Genomic DNA, 21,253 nt, shown 5'->3' on the forward strand with positions numbered 1-21,253 from the left:
ATGAATGTTGCCATCCCAACCAATATCAAAGTGTCAACCTTGCGGTTTGAGACATATGACAAGGAGGCTAACGAGGACAAGCTGTGGACTAACATCGACTTAGTGGTAGAGGTCCGCCACTTAGCCTACATTCAGACTGCAGCATACCAACAATGGGTAGCTCAGTATTATAATGCTCGAGTTAAGAAACGTAAACTTCGAGTTGGCGACCTGTTACTCAGGAAGGTTATGGTACCTGAGCCCAATGTGGGAAAGCTTTGTCTGAATTGGGAAGGCCCCTACAAAGCACTCAAGGTGATCGATGAAGACGCATATGAGCTCGAAATGTTGGAAGGGAGGCAAGTACCCCATGCATGGAACATTGATGATAACTTAAGGAAATACTAATTATGAGGAATTCGGAAGTTTCAAACTACGTACGCAAGAACAAAAGTATAGACCACCTGCTACGGTGACCTGGTGAAGCGAACAAGGGAAAGCCAAACCGCTTTCAGCTTTAAGGCCCCCTATGTCGACCTGAAAGATGTCTACAGTTTGACAAATCGACAACGTTTTGACTTAGCCGAAATCATAAGCCTAGTCACTTTAAAAGTATAGGCATAGGTACACCTTGGCAACCTCAAATCGTGTTTTGACATTTAGCCTATTTTCTAGTGATAGAAAGTAGAAGGTAAGAAAGAGGGGCACAGTATATGCAAAAAAGTCCATTTCATTCAATAATGTAAATCAGACTCTTGATTGACCCAGTTCATCATCTCATTAGTGAACGCCGAACTCTTCAGCTTGGCCAAGTCAAAGTCGGGGCACACCAAGGCCACTAACATCTGGCATAGCTTGAAGCCCTGGCAGAAGGCACATGTCCCGAACTCCTCTCTATCCTTTAGAAAGTTAGGCAAAGACTTGAAGTTCTCGATATCTCGGACCTCAGCAGCACAGACGTCATCAAGAAGTTTCCCTTGAAGCTCAACAAGCTCAACCTCCTCTTGTAACTTGAAGCCTTTGGCTTCTAGTTCGTCAGTCAACTTCTCAATGGTGCTCACCAAGTTAGCATCGTGACTTCGCTCTTGGACAATCTCGGCCTTTAAGTAATGGATGAGACGGCTAGCTTGTTCCATGCGAGACGGTACTGCATCACCTCCTTCTCAAGAACTTGGGCTCTACCAGCTCTCCTCTAGGCATGATCCAACATTGCATGGGCCATGGCATTTGCCTAAAAAAATGGTATATCAACAACAAGCTAAACTTTGGCTAGGTATGAAGAAAGAGGTCAAGAAAATACCACCAAGATGTAGTGCATAAGCTTCCCACCTAGTTCACCAAGATGCAACTCACTAAGATTTGTGACCTCCTCTGGAAAGATGGCCTCTTTGTTCTTTAACAAGGTTGTCCAGAAGTCCATGATGGTGCGCTTTTCTTTAGAAGTGGCCCCTTGGAATTCGAAGTAGTGATCGCCTCATCCCCAAGTTGTGGAAGGGGCTCCTCAAAAGTCCAAGTGGCCTCAGGTTCAAGCAAGGTCCCCTCCAGTCATTCCTCCTTGACGAGGTCAACCACTGGCACGACTTTGGTTGCATTCCGTCCAGTGGGTTTGGAAGTTATGACCTGAGGAGCTTCCTGGGGAGTCACCTTCCTCTTCTTCCTCCCCATAGCCTGGAACAGCCCGAAAATTGGTATGCCCAACATGTTTCCTACACGATAAGTTCAAAGATAAGTCAAGACAAAAGAGAGAAAGATATATGCTAGATCTCAAAATGACGACCTGCCTGGAGGACTTAGCCTTGCCTAGATCAACTTCTCTTTAGCCAAGAATTCACTCAGCTCCGACCTCCTATCCACTAAAAGTTGCACCTAATCTACATCCGCTCACTCAATGTATCCTCCCTTGATTCCTTAATCCCCACTCTCCAGGCCATTGAGAACAGCCACCCACCATTCCGGTTGAGAAAGAAATACCTCATCTTCCAGTTTAGTACCTTGGAAGGAAAGGCCCGTACGGCAGGTAGTAGCTATACATCCCGGGAGTACTGGAAGGATTTTTCTTTATGTGGAATATGTTGGCGAAGGTCTTAAGATCTAAGGGGAAGTTGGCATAGTAACAAAAGTAGATGATGCCGACCAGGGTCCTAATAGAGTTTGAATGAAGTTGATCGAGGCTAATATTGTAGTAGTTCAGCACCTTGGGAATAAGGGGGTGAAGAGGGAACCAAAGTCCCGCTTTCAAGGCCTCCTCAAAGATAGTGACCTCGTCATCGTCATGCTCCCACGGGAACTGCCCAAGGGGAATGGAATATCCAAATTGGTCTAGAATCCTATACCGGTCTACATGCTCATAAACGTCCTCGGCAGCTAGTTCGGTGGAACCGAACTTGGATTTATTTTTTGAGTTGATGACTGGAAGATAAGGCTCCTTTATTGGAACCTCGTCGTTCCTAGGTCGAGGACTCCTCCTTGGCCTGGCAAGATGGACCCCTATCTTCCTCGGCTTTGACACCTGACATGATAAAAGAAAAGAACGGATCAAGGGGGAGATGACTCACCTAGAATGAAAAAATCGACCTTGCCGACAACACCGACAAATTCAACAATGTCGATCTCTGCGACCTCACTATGCACCAAAATTCCAAGGTTAGGGACGAGTGAAATGGTCCCCTGAGGGTCATATTTATAAATAGATGAACAAACTATGGACGGTTGAGATTAGTTGGATCTGACTGTTCTCAAGGACGTAACGGTTCGTATTCCGAAGTAAAATCAGTTTAGCATTTTTGACGTCTGCGCGACCAAATGGATGTGTGAAGTCTGCACGTCCCCAGTATGTTACCTCATGCCTTGGTTGGATCGAGTGAACTAACCCAATCCTAAGCCATTGGTCGGACCATGATTGAGGATGGAGCTCAGACCAAATCATCTCAGGTTAAGACTACTCCCTCATTGGACTAATCATGCTGGACTCGGGAGTGGGGAGCAATTAATGAGGGGTAATTTGGTCCTCCAATGATATCACGATTCATGGCATTGTAGAATGGAAAAAGTGATACCTTGGCCCCATGTAAACAAACCCCAGGAGCACTTTGGGCACTTCACAACTACATCGATGACCTTGACACCACTCCAATAGGCCGAACTACAAACAGCTATGAAAGAACTTAGGTCAGCGTAAGAGGCAACCTACTTCCACCATTCTGACTTGACTCTAGTTGGCGACCTGCTTGACTTGTTAAGTGACCTCCTCGGGATCACAATGCCATGTCGGTATAGTCGATTATCACCCTGCCCGCTTTGGCCGGGATTGGATAAGCATTACCTACTTACACGAATCCACCTCCAGGCATGAAACCACCTCCGAACCAGATGAACCAGAAATCCCGAACGTGTTTCATGAGGCTCACGATAGCTCGCCTATATAAGGGCCTCATCTCCAAGCTCATAAGGTACGTGTGACTTAGCTCTTTAAGAACTCTAGCTCTCTTTGATCTCTTGAAATCAAATACCAGCTCACTAACTTAAGCATCAGATTGCCCACCCTGGGTCAAGCAACCCGAACACTCTGATTACTTCTCTCTTGCATCTCGACCAAGCGACCTACTCAATTCGATGTCCAAACTACCAACCAGCAAGAAGCACCAAATCGCGAATCATCAGAACCGAACAAAAAATAGAATTATTTAGGATCATTCAACTAAGTTGGGTCCTCCTCTAAGAGAGTGACTTAATTGCTACAATGAAATAACTTGTAAAAGGCAATCTTCCCTAACCATGGCATTCATGATTTCATTTTTGAAGGCATCATTTAACAGTAGATAAAAGATATTGATCCTTTAAGGCATTCTACATGGAACTATTTGTCCAACCCAGGGGATCTCCTTTGATGAAAAGCTTCTCTACTAAATTATCTCTAATTCCGATTTATCCTTTCCCCCACTTTTTATCTATCTATCTATATTATATATTAAAACAAAGCGGTCAAGAAATTCTCCTTTTTTTGAATCTTTTAGTTTTTAAGTCCATATCATTTTTTAGTTTTCTCCTAAATGACCTGCCCCACTATCCCCTACTTTCTCCTAAATATCTCTAGCTCCTATTTATCTTCTAAATTATCTCTAATTCTTATTTATTTCCAAAATTATTTCTAATTTAGTAGAGAGTTTCTCTCCTAAATTATCTCTAATTCCTATTATTCCCTCCCCCATTTTTTATCTATATCTAAATGTTATTCAAATAATAAAAATTTAACATTAAGAAATAAAATAGTATTTCAATATTTCAATAAAAAAGATCATAAATAACAAGATATTATAAATATATAAATAATTATATAAAAAAATATTTAGTAATATGTAATAGCTTTAAATATAAAAAAAAAACTCAAATAACAAGAAATTTTAAAGATTTTACATATTATTTAAATATTTAACAAAACTAGATTTTAAATAGTTAAAATAACGAAAATACTTAATAAATTTAAAATTTTCGTAAAAGTAGAAAAATAATTATAACATAAAATTGAAATTAATAATAATTTAATATCTTACAAAATTATTAATGAAATTATGTATTAATAGTATAAATTATAATTTTATGGATTACTAAAATCAATAAATAACAAAAAAATAAATATTTTACATATTATTTAAATATTCAAATAACTAAATATTTAGCATAACTAGATTTTAAATATATAAAATAACGAAATTATGTAATGAATTTAAAATTTTCTTAAAAGTAGAAAAATAATTACAACATAATATTCAAATTAATAATAATTTAATATGTAACATAAAATTGAAATTAATAATAATTTAATATATTACAAAAGTAATAATGAAATTATGTAATAATAGTATAAATTATAATTTTTTGGACTATTAAATTCAATAAATAATTAATATTTTAAAAAATAAATATTTTACATATTATTTAAGTATTTAAATAACTAAATATTTTAAATAACAAAATATTTAACATAACTATATTTTATATTAGTTAAAATATAGAATTTATGTAAAAAATTTAAAAAACTGAAAAGTTGAAAAATAATTATAACATAAAATTGAAATTAATAATTTAATATTTTACAAAATTAATACTGAAATAACTTTAGTAATAATTAAATATATATATATATATATATATATATATATATATATATATATATACATAATATTTTAGAAAACTAATTTCACTTGTATCAATTAATAATTCAATAAAATAACTTTCATAAAAATTAATATTTATTAATAATAATTTTAAACTCTTAATACATATTTATTATATAATTATATATTCTAATATTAGTATTTATTGCATTTTAGTAATTATTTATTGTTTTTTGTGATACATGTATTTTCAATAATTATGTATAAATTTATTTTTGTTATTTAACGGAAAACTTTCAATAATTATTGGGTTTAAACTACTATTATTGAAATTTTTAAGTCTTGTTTATTGTGCTTATTGTATTTATTGTTGTAACTTATTGATTAATATTTATTAGATATTAAACTATTATTTGAGGTTATACTATTTAATGACTAATTTAATATATTTTTATTAATTATTGTATTTTTTTCATTATTAATATATTCTCAATAATTGCTATAAATTTTCAATAATTATTAGATAATAAACTATTTTTATTTATCAGATTTGAGACTATTGAGTTAACTGAAATTATGAGTGCTCATGAGTTGGTTTAGTTTGGTTGTAGGCTATTTGGCCAACCAAATTGAACAAGTCAAGTTGGGGAGTTGGTGAGCTGAAACCAACTAACCATTTGTGAAACCAACCCATTCACGTTGTATCGGTTTGGGTTGACTTCTTGGTTTGGTCAATCGGTTCAAAAGATTTAAACTAAAAAATTAAATTTAAATTTTAAAAATTATAGTGCAATCATTAAAATTTAAATTTATGATATAAAACATTTTAGACTAAGAAATATGGGAAATTTCTCACTTTTTATATTAAAAATTATATTTAAAATATAAAATATTAATATATATATATATATAATATTTTAGAAAACTAATTTCACTTGTATCAATTAATAATTCAATAAAATAACTTTCATAAAAATTAATATTTATTAATAATAATTTTAAACTCTTAATACATATTTATTATATAATTATATATTCTAATATTAGTATTTATTGCATTTTAGTAATTATTTATTGTTTTTTGTGATAAATGTATTTTCAATAATTATGTATAAATTTATTTTTGTTATTTAACGGAAAACTTTCAATAATTATTGGGTTTAAACTACTATTATTGAAATTTTTAAGTCTTGTTTATTGTGCTTATTGTATTTATTGTTGTAACTTATTGATTAATATTTATTAGATATTAAACTATTATTTGAGGTTATACTATTTAATGACTAATTTAATATATTTTTAGTAATTATTGTATTTTTTTCATTATTAATATATTCTCAATAATTGCTATAAATTTTCAATAATTATTAGATAATAAACTATTTTTATTTATCAGATTTGAGACTATTGAGTTAACTGAAATTATGAGTGTTCATGAGTTGGTTTAGTTTGGTTGTAGGCTATTTGGCCAACCAAATTGAACAAGTCAAGTTGGGGAGTTGGTGAGCTGAAACCAACTAACCATTTGTGAAACCAACCCATTCACGTTGTATCGGTTTGGGTTGACTTCTTGGTTTGGTCAATCGGTTCAAAAGATTTAAACTAAAAAATTAAATTTAAATTTTAAAAATTATAGTGCAATCATTAAAATTTAAATTTATGATATAAAACATTTTAGACTAAGAAATATGGGAAATTTCTCACTTTTTATATTAAAAATTATATTTAAAATATAAAATATTAATATATATATATATATATATATATATATATATATATATCAATGGCCAGGTCATCCGGTTTTGGTTGGTTTACAAATGGCCAAAGCGAAATTGATCCAACTTGGTCGAGTTGGGAAATTTTTAAACCAAAGTTGACTTAAAGTATTAGAAAACCGACCAACTCAGGTTGAATTGATCAGGTTGATCGGTATCATCAATTTGATGAATAAACCTAACTGAAATTAATTGTTGTTATTTTTGTTTTATAAAAAAATTATTAAAAGTAGTATATATAAAATATGAATAATTATTAATTTTTTAAAAAGCGGAAAATATAAAACAATTGTATACTCTTATGTGTTTCTATTAGGGTCATTTACTAGAACACACCTTATAATTTTACAAATTTACTTAAACCTACCTTATAGTTTTTATTTTAGTAAAATATCCCATATATTTTACAACTTATTTACTTAATCAAACTTTCATTAAGTGTTTGTTTTGCCACTAGGCCCATGATTTTTTATTCCAAAAATACCCTTAACACTTTTTTGTACAGTAAACAAAATTGACCAAATATAGCCAATAGAGTGGTTGTCTGTGTCTTATTATAGGCAAAAATGATATTTTTTTATTTTCTTTTGATTAAATTTATTTAAATGAACATTAGGGTTAACACTATCATTTTCCACTGTCATCTAATGGAAGATTGATTAAATCCACCGCAAATTATAAGTGGTGTTTTAGTAAAATACAAACTATAAAGTAGATTTTAGTAAATCCATGAAACAATAGAGGGTGTTTTAGTAAATGACCCATTCTATTATTTAGCTTTTGCTTAAGAAATCCCGTACATCGCACGGGAGCAATTCTAGAGGCGGTGCAAGACTCCCTCTAGAAGCACTAGGAGTTGCCACCTCACATGGCTTATCTCCTTTTTTCCCCTCCTTTATATTAGGAAACTAGCAAAACTTTTTCCTAAATTATTTATATTTATACACTATTTCCTATTTATCTCCTTAATTATCTATAATTCCAATTTATCCTCTCCCCCACTTTTCATCAATATCTATCTAAAGAAAGTTTCAATTAAAACATTTAATGATTATTTAAATATTATAATAGAATTATATTAAAAACTTTAAAATATTTATTAAAAACACAAAAAATAATTGTAATGGGTTTAATTATATTCATATTATTAATAATTTTATATTTTTATGAAATTCATAATAAAATAATGTAATAACAATCTCAGTTATAATTTTGTGGATTATTCAATTAATTTAATAACTAAATAACATTATAAAAACAAAAATAAAAATTTCATATTATTAATAATTCCATTATAATAATTAATCAATATTTTAAAAACATAAATAAAAATAATTGAAATAGGTTTAATTATATTCATATTATTAATAATTTTATATTTTTATGAAATTCATAATGAAATTATGTAATAACAATCTAATTTATAATTTTGTGGATTATTCAATTAATTTAAAAACTAAATAATATATATATATATATATATATATATATATATATATATATAAAATCTAAGTTACAATTTTGTGGATTATTCAATTAATTTAATAATTAAATAATATTTTAAATATATATATATATTTTTTTTAAATAACAAAATATAAATAATAGATAAATAATTATGTAACAAAATATTTAAAATTGCATAATAACTTTAACGAAATAAAATTTACATAAAAAAGATTAAAATTTTTAAATATTATTTAAATATTTAACATAATTAAATTTTAAATAGTTAAAATAATGAAATTATGTAATAAATTTTAAAAAATATAAGGAGTAGAATAATAATTATAATAGATTTTATAACTTTTGAATTAATAATAATTTTATATTTTACAAAATTATCTAATAATATTATAAATTATCATTTCATGCATTATTAAATTTAATAAATAGTTCATATTTTATCCTTTTAAATAATTGTATTATTAAAATAATAATGTTTTAAAGAATAATTTTATATTTTACAAAAATAATAACGAAATTATGTAATAACGATATAACTATTCAATTTAATAACTAAATAATATTTTAAAGATATAACTAAAAAATTGTTTAAATAACAAAATATTTAAAATTACTAATAAATTTAAAGAAACAAAATTCAAGTAACAAAAAAGATTAAATATTTTACATATTACTTACATATTTAAATAATGAAATATTAACATAATTAACTTTTAAATAGTTAAAATAACGAAATTATGTAATAAATTTTAGAAAAAAGTTCTTAAGAGTAGAATAATAATTATAATAGATTTCATAACTTTTGAATTAATAATAATTTTATATTTTAAAAAATTAATAAATAAATTATGTAATAATAGTATAAATTATAACTTCATGAATTATTAAATTTAATTAATAATAATATTTTAACATTTTAAATAATGGTATTATTTAACTAATTAAATAATGTTATAAATAACTAATTTTAAAAACTTCAAATTAATATCAAAATATTAATAACTAAATCATATCTTATATATTATTTCAAAAACAAAAATAGATTAAATAACAAAATTATGTTATAACTTTAAAAAATTATCCAAAGCACAAAGTATTTATAACTAGCAGGGCCCCATGCAATGCATGGGATATGGCACCATCTATGTCCTTATCCCTCGCCCTGTAGTCAAGACACTCTACCCCATCCCTACCACATCCCCAGTGCGTATTTTATAAATAGAATTGTGGAATCCTAAGATTATAAGAATATGAGGAAAACTTAGTGATATTTTAAAAAGTCGATATTAAACCTACTAATATTTTACAAATTTACCATTGGGTTTGGGAAATTATATGCAAACCTCGTCCCTCTCCCATCCCTGATTTAGAGCAAACATATTTTGCCCATCCCCACCCAATCTCTTCCCCGTCCCTCTCCCATCCCTGATTTGGGGAACTATGTATGTTTTATATACTATTTTTTAATAAATTTTAAATATTTTTAATATAAAAATTTGAATACTAAACCATATTTTAAACATTATTTGAAAAACAAAAAATATAGATTAAATAACAAAATTCTATAGTAGCTTTAATAAAAATATAAAATATAAATAAATGAAAAAAATAAATATTATTGAAATAGTGGAAGTAGATTAGTTAACTTAGAGGTATTAAAGCTTTTTATTAGTTATTTGTTATATTTTTGCTATAAATATATTTTCAGCAATTATGTATTCCGCAATAAATTTTTAATAATTATTAGAGACTAAACTATTGTTATTTGTTAGAGATTAGACTATTAATTTAGCTGAAATTAAGAATGTTCACTAGGAAATTCAGTTTGGTTGGAGATTGTTTGGCTAGCCAAATAGATTTGGTTTGGTAAGGAAATTGGTCACTCGAAACTAACCAACCATTACTAAAAACTAACCATTGGTTAATTAATAAATGTTCAAATTTTTAATATTTAGTGTAATTTATACTAATCTGTGTAATTTAATAAAATTTTATTAAATTTTTACAACAATTATTTTTCATAAAAGATATTACAAATTGGCATAATTTACTAATTTCTATAAAATCAATAATTATAATTAACAATTATCAAATAATTCAAGGAAACTCTTTAACTTAAAATCCATAATTTTTAAATAATAATATTAAAAAATTATAAAACCAATCTATGAAAAAAAATATTCTCCAAAACTATTTAAATAATAGGTCATTATTACTATTCAACTAAATAATTATTAAAAATTTTAGGAAAATTAAATTAGGAAAATAATATACCAGAAATTGTTTCATATTTATTTAAATAACAATCCATTATTATTATTTTAATAAATAATTATAAAATAATTTAGAAAAATATTAAATCTATCCATAGCGGTCTAGACCACTTGGTCGACTTCAACAATACTTGGTTTTACATTAATTAACAACAAATTCTTTACTTTAAATTAAAATTAACGTAATTTACCATAATTACATGAATTTACTATAATTACATCATATTGATTAATAGTAAATAATTTAGGCTTAAAAAGTAAATAATTTACATTAATTCACATTAATTTATTGTTATTGTACTAATTTACTATACATTTAATATTGTTATTTAATTTATTGTTAGTTAATTAGTTATATAAAATCATTAGAATTGTATGGATGGCAATTTTCCCTGTAAAACTAGAGCCCTACTCTATCCCACCTCAAGCGCCAAATGGGGAAAATATTTTTACTCCAAATCAGGGACAGGGAAGGGACGAGGTTTGCATACCTCAAACCTGATGATAAATTAATAAAATATTAGTAGATTTAATATTGATTTTTAAAATATCTCTAAGTTTTTCTCATATTATTATAATCCTAGGATCCCACAATTCCATTTATAAAATACCCCCAAATTGTCATAATCCAATTCTTAAAATACCCCCCCCCCCAAATTCCCATAATCCTATTTATAAAATATCAACAAATTAGATTATTTTTTAGTGATTGCCTCATTTGGGGAAATTTTAGAGATTTGCCTCGCCTTGAACTCGACAAAAAATGGGTGCCTCACCTTGAACCTGCCCCACCACCAAGGGAGGGGGCAGGGATGGGGTGGAGCGTCTTGACTATGGGGGCAAGGGACAGGGAGGAGGGCCCTGTTCAATGCACAGGTTGGTGTATATATACACCAAATTGGATTATATCAGATCCGATGGTGGTGGATCCATATTTGATAGAATTACAAGCAGATTGGATCCGGATCACCCTTAATATTCAAATTCAGACAACCGGACACCATTTGCAGCCCTATGAAAATCCTTTTAAGAACCTTCTTTGAAAGCTTTGCATCTTAAAACAGAACGACAGGGAAAAAGGTCTGTAAATTGGGGGGCTCATCATCAAATGCCAACCATGAGAGGATAAAGACTTCTTGTGTTTCAGTGTCTCTTACAGAGAGCATAAATCAGGGAGAGTGAGACAGTGGAAGATGAAGGAAATCCATCTATGCTATTGCAGATTTCAAGAAGTAGCAGACAAGGGCAGAATTGAACAATCCAACACCAAGCCAATCATTTCCATTGACCCACCCAAATAATCCACATTAAGCTCAGTTTGAACCTAAATCTGATAATCTAAAACGAAATTTTCAACCAGTATTTCAAACCACAATGGTACTCAATCCAAACGTGCAGGTTCAAGATTTTACTGGAAAGAATGCAGATGGGAAACAACCCATTTGCTCCTAACCTTAACTAAAAGGTTGGTGTCTCAGTAACTGCAAGTGATGAACTAAAAAAGTAAAAACAATATATCAGAGTTAATCTACCATTAACAAAGAGAACACCCCTTTAACATTGATGTGAACTGGGAAATTACTATGTCGCAGAAAGGAACTAAACTATAATTCTTTTATCGCCTACCAAGCAATAGAAATTGAACATACCAGCCTGGCAAGAAGGCAATATTAAGAATCAAAAACTGAATTCTGTAACAGAGAGCATGCACACAACCATCTAGTACTTTAGATGTGAAGAAAATAGGAGAAATAGCAACACAACTCAAATGAACAAGCTAAAAAAGCTATAGAGATGGAGTAACCCAAAACGAACGGCCAATAATTCGCAGTGATTCTGTTGGGTAACATGACTGGATGGTTTTCTCTTGAATGTTGAAGATGCCCAAATCATGAACTCCCCATTCTGTATTTATGGAGCAATCTAGTCCATTGTCGTCGGTGAAATAGATGCAGTTCGCACTGCATTCGGGAAATTCACGAGCAGAGATAGAAACAGAATAGTTGTCACCCAAGAACAACACACGGTCACCTATGCTTTTCACCTCCACCCACCCGGGGTTCATAGAGCTCCGCTCCTCTAGCTTGAAAACCTTGAACCCACCTGTTCTATGTGACTGGGAAGGACTGTTAGCGTCATCATCGAAGTAATCATGCCTCAGAACCTGCAATAAATCGCCTGACGACTCCACTAAGTATCTCTTATGAATAACTCTGCCACCAGTCAACACTGGCGGAACCTGTGCAATTACAGTCCTCTTGGGAGAAGGGGAAGAAACATCCCAAGCGTCTAAACCTCCATGATTACCCAATGTGTAGAATCTCTCCTTGTGGTAAATGATGTCGTCGTAAGGACGGAAGCCTCTCCTCAAAATGGTCCATGACTCATCTCCAGCTCTACAGAAGGCCAAATCTCCTTGCTCGCCGTGGGTTATCATGGCTATGTAGTCGTGCGGAGCTAACGTAGGACTTGAGGACAGAACCACTTTATGTATGAAATACCCTCGGAGGTTGGCAGGGGTGTCGGAGAATCCGTCGGAAAATATATATTCGATTACGGCACTGGATTCTGATCGGCGGGCGTTCGAAACATAGGGGAGAGTCGCCACGGGTGGGAGTCGGATTCGAGGGGCTGTAGGAGAGAAAGGATTTACGAGATGAGCATCACAGTTTTCGTCCTGGAGTGCCAACCAACCACGGAAGGACCCAAAGCAGACAGCGTTACAGAACTGCTTGGGAAATTTGATCTTGTAGAGTTTTTCCTCTGAGAGGCTAAAGAATTTGCGAGTTTCAGCGTCGGTTTCCGGGAGCATAAGCCAGGGTGAGTGGGGGGATGGAGGGTCGAGAGGATTCAGCATCCCTTCTGCTGCAAATTTCCAGGAGGGGCAAACGGCGGAGAAGCGAATACAATCAACCAAGTTCAGCCGTTTCCAGATGAGAACTAAGAGTTCGTCCGGAAGGTCCGACCAGCCGGCCATGGTAGCGGAGCACAGCTGCGCAGGCTGACGAGGGAGTGTACAACTGTACAAGGAGGGCTGTGGCACCAGCACCGTGAGGAGGTAAACATTGACCGACATCACACCGCGTCACCGCCCGCCAATTAAGAATTCAGGTGGCGGAGAACGGAAGAAAGCATGGAGGGCCTTTTAGTAATTTTATGAATAAACTTTACGAAAACAACCTTACTGGTTACTACTAGCGCTAGAGAGTCATGGGCCTATCATCTGGCTCGTGTAAAACGGTTTGGGGCCATATAGGCCCAAAGTTTTATTCTGGTCTGGTAAAGACATTAATATCTTGCAAAGTTTTTGTGATATTTTTCTCTAGATTCATTATAAGAAATACTTTTCAAAGAATTAAAACCTATTTAGGAATATCATTTAAGTATTGAGATTTGTTCCTTACAGCCTCATTCCACCTTGTGTTGGGAATATCTTCTCATGAATAAAAACACACAAAGTAGTGAAGATGTTCCTGATATACGGCTGAGACAATTGTGGGATTAATGTGAGGAGCATTCTGATGAATAGATACGATAAACGTCAAAACCTATTTGAGCAAATGGTCTAATATCCAATCCCGTCACCTATTATAGTTAACTTGGCTTTAAGACAAGGTATGGATGGAGTTATGCTTCTTCATGCTTCAAAGTACACAGCTTTTTACATGAGGTGTAATGATGCTGTAATCACATTTGCCTGCCGGCTAGAAAGAAAGCTGAAACGAGTAAAAGGAGGGAGGAGTTGCATTGCGGCAACGGTCTAGTACAAAATATGCACAGCACTATTGGCTTGATTAGATTGATGTTTCAGGCGACTTATTGGGTATCAGCCTATCAGGACCGGATTTTTTGTGATATTTGTTCCTCTCGGAACCACTGTAATAGTTAGTCATAGAATGCTTGATAGAAGAGGGGGCTTCAGACCATCGGGTCAAGGAGCTTTCAGAGCTCCAAGACATGAAAAGAATTCCTTACAAGTTACAATACTGGGTCTTGTGTATTTTCAAACTTCAGACTGTATGGGCTAACCTCATCCATCATCAAAAGCGTTTTGGCATGAGATGTAACGGAATCATTCCCCGTTTCACTTTTATACGATAACAGACAGTAATTAGTCCTACAAAGCTTGTACTTCTGTAGTTAAAAGTTGAAACATTTGCTAATGGTGCAGATTGTAAACCAGGGGTTGCAAAACAATATAAAAGTTCATTCTCTAACAACCATTATCGTAGAACGTCATCCATAAAACTGTAAGACATAATAATTAATAAACTACCGACTAGTAAGATCCATTTATATCAAAACGTTCGCATAAAACAGAACGAATATTCCTGGTCTACAAACATTGCCAAAACAAAATGGGATCCAGATTGATGGGGATCTTCCTAAGAAACTATTGTCTGCGACTTGTTGAGGATCACTCCTTCATATTTCACTTGGAACCATTTCATAGCATCCTCCTTTGTGACCCTGTGTTGGATCCCAACACGAGATTTGCACCTACGACGGCGTGCAACGCGATATCCCGGTCGTTCGAGTACGACATAAAAATCCATACCATAAATACCGGTTGAAGGATCATACCTAAAACAGAAAGTATCAATCAATATATTAACTATGTGCAAATAGAATAGGTATTGAAAACATGCGCACTGGGAAAAGGAAAATGCATTTCAAGCAGGGAAGAATTAGCATGCATATCATTTCAGGCTTGAACCAAAACAAATCTGTACCTGAGGTACTAAATGCTCGTCAACCTTGGAGAAATGAATATATTTAAAGATTTAAGAAAAGGATCATCTGAGTTTTGGGAGGGGTGGATTGGATACAGACCTAACCTTTGGCATCTTTTTTAACTAAGTGGCCTCTCTTAGACTCAAACCCATGTTCTGACGCTTGCCAATCCAACCATTACACCAAGCAATGGACCCTAGTTGAAGGTAAAAAAGATCTCCTAATTGGGTACATTAAGTAGTTTCTCTACGTGACCCCCCACCTATCTTTGCAACATGGAGTCATGGAGTAATCATTTGGTGGATAACGACTTTCAACCAGATAAAAGGATGAATTGGCCTGGCCAAACTTTCAATCCCACAGTCCATATCAACCTCATATCCAACACTATGGAGATATATTCCATTAATAACAACCATAGGTTTTTTAATTAATATAACAGTTGTCCACAAAACAAGGTACTTTTTGATAGGCAAGGTCTTCTGCACCAAAACTTCCTCAACAACATGGAAGATTCATGGGCTATTGGATAAGCTCATTAAACAACCTGAGAGAACCCTTTATTATTTACAAAAAAAATACTAAAACATAAAAAATCAAAAGTATATAATCTTATTACAAGCCGCGCCACTTCCACCACAAAATTTCCCAAACTTGACACGAGTATTAAAGAAAAAATGGAAAGCAAAATTCACATGTAGATACGCCAATCTCCTAACATGGGAAATAACAACCACAAGTATTTTGAAGTTTTGAACTAAGAAACATAAATTTGCCACAATTATTGATAGTGCAGAATCAGGATGTATTCGTCAATTTGTCCCGATAGAAGTTCAATTTAATAAAGGAAAAGATAGCAAACCATATCTACAAACATCTCAATGGGAAATAGTCAAAGAAAGAAATATTCTATTGGAAAAATACGAGTATCACTGAAACAGTAAAGTGTGGAGAAAAGAAGATGCAACAGAAAATAATTGCTAGACTTCATTATTAGGCACCATTAACCTCAAAGACCAGACATGATAGCAGGCGTCAATGGAGCAAACAGTCATTTGAAAAGGCAAGGAACACCTCTGAAGTTTTTATTATATAAAAATAAAGAAACAGATTGTTCATATATTAAGAAATAAGAATGTGCTTACAAAATAAAAGAAATAAGAATGTCTTCTTTCTACAAAAAGAGACCTAGTGCGAGTGCCTAAAGCCATGAGTTAAAAATTAAGTGCAAAGGAACTTTTTGAGGAGAGCCTAAAATGAATCAATATGCCCTAGAGAATATAATACGAAAGCAACTTCTCTATAGCAATTAATAGAACCAAAAAAATACCCAACAGATAGATCTAAACTGTACCATGCATTCAATTAATTCCAACTCAAAATGAATGAGTAAAATAAACAGTGGAGCGAAACCAGAAAAATATAAAAAGTTAGCACTTATGGGAACTTTCCCTAATCACGCAAGGTTCGTATAAACTACTTGAGTTCGCTAGTCAGTGATTGAACAGAGTATAAGTTCACCAATATATCCAAAACAAATTCATATACAAGACAGAACCGTTGCCTACAATCTACAGATAATCAATTAAATCACCACCAATAAAAAATCGACACACAGTCACAAACGATGGGCTTTTAATTCAAGTTCATGTTAATCAGCATAGCAAAAGAACAGCAAAACTTGATGGAAAAGGCACGGAATTTCTGCTTACTTGATACCCAAATCGATATGCTCCTGAATACCGAAACCGAAGCATCCAGTATCACTGAAGTTCCTCCTCAACAGCTCGTATTCCTTGACCTTCAACCCACTCTCCAGAAGTTGCATCGCCTTCTCACCCCTGACTGTGACGTAACATGCAATCTTCTCATTACGTCTTATACCAAAAGACCGAACGGTGTACCTAGCTGTCAAGACATCAACCCATCAGCCCAAACAACAACAAAATCACAGACAAGTAGACAGAGCGTTTGTTATTGGTAATAAACAGAGCATATTCAAGCAAGACTAAATCGAACTTACCCTTTGAGAAAACGGGGGTCTGCCCACTCAGCTGCTCCAACACCTACAATTGGAATTTAAAAGATAGATTTAGACACAACCGGCTAAACAATTAGATCTGAGGCATACTAAGAATGTTAGAAACGCATATGGGAAACCTTCGCGGCTCTGGTGAGACGATCTCCACTTTCACCGACGGAGATGTTGAGGACTAATTTTTGAACTTTGATTTCCCGCATTGGGTTCGATAGTTTCTTCTCTGAAGCCTGTTTTGGGTACAGAAAAACTCATTTAGAAAGATCTCAGACCAGTAAGCAGGAATAGAAAGAAGAAAAGAAAACAAGAAATCTTAAGCAAGTAGAGAGAAAGGAATGAGAAGATCCACCATTGCTCTCCACAGCCGAGGTTACAGAGGCAACCGAGTAGGTTGATAGTTTACGGAGGGAAGCGATGAGGTACAAGAAACCCTAGGAGAAATACGATGACTGGACATGCTAGGGATTTGTATTCCTCGTGGGAACCTCTTAAATGACAATAATACCCCTAAAATGAAGAGAGATGGTGAGCGCTATTCTGTTAAAACCGAAGAACCGAATTGAAATTTTCGGTTTTGGTTTGTTTGGTTCGGGTTGTTTGGTTTTTAGTGAAATCGGTTCGATAAATTTGATTTTTGATTAATTCAGTTTTCAGTTTCAGTTTCTAAAATTAGAAATTCAGTTAACTGAATTATTCTAACTTTCTATTATTATATATAACATATATTATATAATATATAACACATAATATATAATAATATATTATGTGTTTATATATTAATATATAATATAATAAAATTTCATTTCATAATATATATTTTATAAAATATAATATATATTTCATGTTATAATATATAAAAAAGTATATATTATTAAAATTTGGCTTTAACTGAAATAACTAAAAATTGAACCCAAAAAAATCGGTTTTTCTATTATCCACTTTCAATTTTGGTTTAAATTTTTTTAGTTGAGTTTTTAAAATTTTAATTTATTCGATTGTTCAGTTTTTAATCGTATAAACCGCCTAATTTCAGCCGTCCCATGGGCCCTACCCAGATCGAAGCAGATTTTATACCATTGGTCGGGGTTCAGAATAAACCCGAAACTCTGGGGCGGGGATGGTATTTGCCACCCCACTTGGATTATATTATAAATATAATATATAATTATTAATATGATAATATATGTTATATTATACTTGAAGGGATGAGAGATTCATCCTATGGACACCCAAATCTTAAAAAATAAAGGGGCAAATTTCAAAAATTTTTCTCTCCCTTTCAACTAGAAATCGCATTCCCTACTTAGAAAATCATAAACTGAACCAAATCTGAACCAAAAGGAATAGGAGAAGAATATACCTTATACGAAGAAAAAGTATCTCCCAATGAATGTGTTCACACCCAAGGAATGATCCAAATACGGCTCCCACTGAACATGGCGTAATGTAAGATGGAGCAGAATCAGCAGTATTCTTCTCCAAGAATTCTGTCATTCGCAAAAAATAGCAGGATGGAACGTAAGTACAGCTTCCTATCAATTATTTCTCAAAGAACTGATGTCAAAATCGAATCTTGACTTCTCCCACAACTGGAGATCATACTGGATGTCTGGCGGGTGCAGGAAGGAGGCGGCAAGAAAGATCTTTGCAGGGATTGCAGAAATCTTTCTTCTGTGATTTCAACTCTAAACAGGATCTGGTTATGTGATTCTTCTAAAGGCTATCGCCCCCTAGTTCTTTTGTAATCCTAAAAGATAAGCTCCTAATTGGATTAGGAGCTGCTGATCCAAATCATATTTGGACCAGACCTCTTGTTAGGTGATAAGGATAAACCCTTATCTTATCTACAGATTAGATCAACCTTCTCCTAATCTCATTAGAAGTTTTCTAGATCTGAATATGATTCAGATCTGGACTCTCTGGGTGGATAGGGTTAAGACCATATCCTATCTGCTGATCCATCTCAGGATTCACCCATATTTAACTTATTAAATAAGTCCAGTTCAAAATAGGCTTTAGGCCCATTAAGCTTATGTGCTCACTTAACCTTCCTAACTGCTACCCAGTTGGGCTTCCTTGTATGGCGTGGGACCCAAGGCCTGGTCGAATACACTGTTATGGACAGTGCACCCCCTGAAACCCACCAAATGGGTTCTATGGGCCCAAAACTTACCCTAAGTGGTCATTGGGCCAAGCCACCTTGTAACACCCAAGGACTTGGGCAGATGCAAGATTAGCCCATCACGTATTATCCTCAATGGTCTTACACTTAACCTCTCAGCCCACAATGATCATACACTGCCCGACAAGAGAGGACCTATCCCTCGGCTACAATGAACAATGTTACACTCTCTACTTATATGGATCCTGGGAATTAAAATCCTTTGCAAATATTTTAAAAACCACAATATATATACTTTTATATCTCATATAAAATATACTTTGAAAACAAATCTCAATGATTGAAATCGACTGCCGGCAATCTTGGTTTCCATCAGTGAGAGTACATCATTCTGATTGAAGCTAAGAGCATACAAAACTGTCTAACAATACTATATTATATTACATAATATAAAATAGTTCTAGCCTTTTAGATAAGTTTAAAAAACAAGAATTTAATAAATTAATACATATACAAGAATGACTAGGGTGGGGCGGGGCAAAATCAAGGATGGGGGAGATAGGGAAGGGGCTAAGATTTTGAGCTCACCATAAAATAGTTCTAGGTAGGTTTAAATAAACAAATAAATAAATAAATAAGTATACAAGTAAGAATGACTGAGGGGCGGGGTAAAGTCAAGGATCCCCTTGGGTTAAGATTTTTAACCCCACCATAAAATAGTAATAAGTAGGTTTAAAAAATAAAAATAAATTAATTAACAAGTATACAAGTAAGAATGACTAAGATGGGCAGGGCAAAGTCAGGGATCCTCATTCTTGACCAAGTAGACCATAACGGAGCTGTCTACTGCTGTCCTCTTTAACCTCCATATTCCCAAAAACGCAATGCAATTTTTGGCAAAATTCAAAATATAATTCCATTGCCGAGACTCGATCCCAGGTGTCTCGGGCGAGAACCGAGTATCCTAACCAACTAGACTACAAATGACCTGTCTAATAGTCCTCGTTAAGCTCTGTATTTCAAGTGTAATTTAAAGCATTTTCTTTACAAAATTCAACCCGAGTCTCTAGGTTAAGAGCCGAGTATCCTAACCATAGACCACAAAGGAGCTATTTACTTTGCCGGTAATCGAACCCAGGTCTCTCGGGTGAGAGCCAAGTATCCTAACCAACTAGACTAGTTCAAAACTGTCCTCTTTAACCTTACAGATTTTTTCTGGCAAAATTCAAAATATAATTCCGTTGCAGGGACTCGAACCCGGGTCTCTCGGGTGAGAGCCGAGTATCCTAACCAACTAGACTAATGCTGTCCTCTTTAAAATATTTTTTTCTGGCAAAATTCAAAATATAATTCCGTTGACAGGACTCGAACCCGGGTCTATCGGGTGAGAGCCGAGTATCCTAACCAACTAGACTACAACGGAGTTGTCTTGCTTTTGTCCTCTTTAACCTTCATATTTCCAAAACAGCAATTCAAAGTTTTTTTTGATAAAATTCAAAATATAATTCCATCGCCGGAACTCGGACCCAGGTTTCTCGGGTGAGAGCTGAGTATCCTAACCAACTAGAATACAACGGGGTTGTCTATTGTTTTCAACCACAATTTTTAAGTCTCCAATACAATAAATAATCAACATAAGAAAAAGTCATGCCCATTTAAACATATCCAACTGATGAGCAGCCCTATTTAGTAATAGTCTAAAGAAGATTTAGAGCACCCAAGATCAAAAATCCATAACTAGCTTTGCATTT

The 21,253-nt window shown here is 33.2% G+C and overlaps 3 protein-coding genes and 1 non-coding gene across 4 annotated transcripts; 1 reads left to right on the forward strand and 3 right to left on the reverse strand.

Annotated features, from left to right (window-relative positions):
- On the forward strand, positions 1-387 carry LOC148877442 (uncharacterized). Its single transcript, XM_088969926.1, has one exon. The coding sequence runs from the start codon at positions 1-3 to the stop codon at positions 385-387; it is 387 nt and encodes a 128-aa protein (XP_088826052.1).
- An 11,736-nt stretch (positions 388-12,123) lies between these two features.
- On the reverse strand, positions 12,124-13,892 carry LOC148877443 (F-box protein At2g26160-like). Its single transcript, XM_088945450.1, has one exon. It carries the CDS (start codon positions 13,682-13,684, stop codon positions 12,395-12,397), a length of 1,290 nt encoding a protein of 429 aa, XP_088801576.1. The 5' UTR covers positions 13,685-13,892; the 3' UTR covers positions 12,124-12,394.
- A 902-nt stretch (positions 13,893-14,794) lies between these two features.
- Positions 14,795-17,818, reverse strand: LOC148877444 (large ribosomal subunit protein uL5). The gene is made up of 5 exons (XM_088941281.1): positions 17,730-17,818; positions 17,503-17,610; positions 17,366-17,408; positions 17,055-17,250; positions 14,795-15,192 (listed from the first exon to the last, which is right to left on the reverse strand). The coding sequence occupies exons 1-5, from the start codon at positions 17,730-17,732 to the stop codon at positions 14,994-14,996; spliced, it is 549 nt and encodes a 182-aa protein (XP_088797407.1). The 5' UTR covers positions 17,733-17,818; the 3' UTR covers positions 14,795-14,993.
- Positions 17,819-20,852: 3,034 nt separating this feature from the next.
- Positions 20,853-20,925, reverse strand: TRNAE-CUC (transfer RNA glutamic acid (anticodon CUC)). The gene has a single exon. It is a non-coding gene; the product is annotated as a tRNA-Glu (tRNA).
- Between the last annotated feature and the right edge of the window lie 328 nt (positions 20,926-21,253).

The sequence above is a fragment of the Nelumbo lutea genome, chromosome 1, assembly GCF_056320005.1.
Source record: "Nelumbo lutea isolate HS-2025 chromosome 1, American lotus-T2T, whole genome shotgun sequence".
NCBI lineage: Eukaryota > Viridiplantae > Streptophyta > Magnoliopsida > Proteales > Nelumbonaceae > Nelumbo > Nelumbo lutea.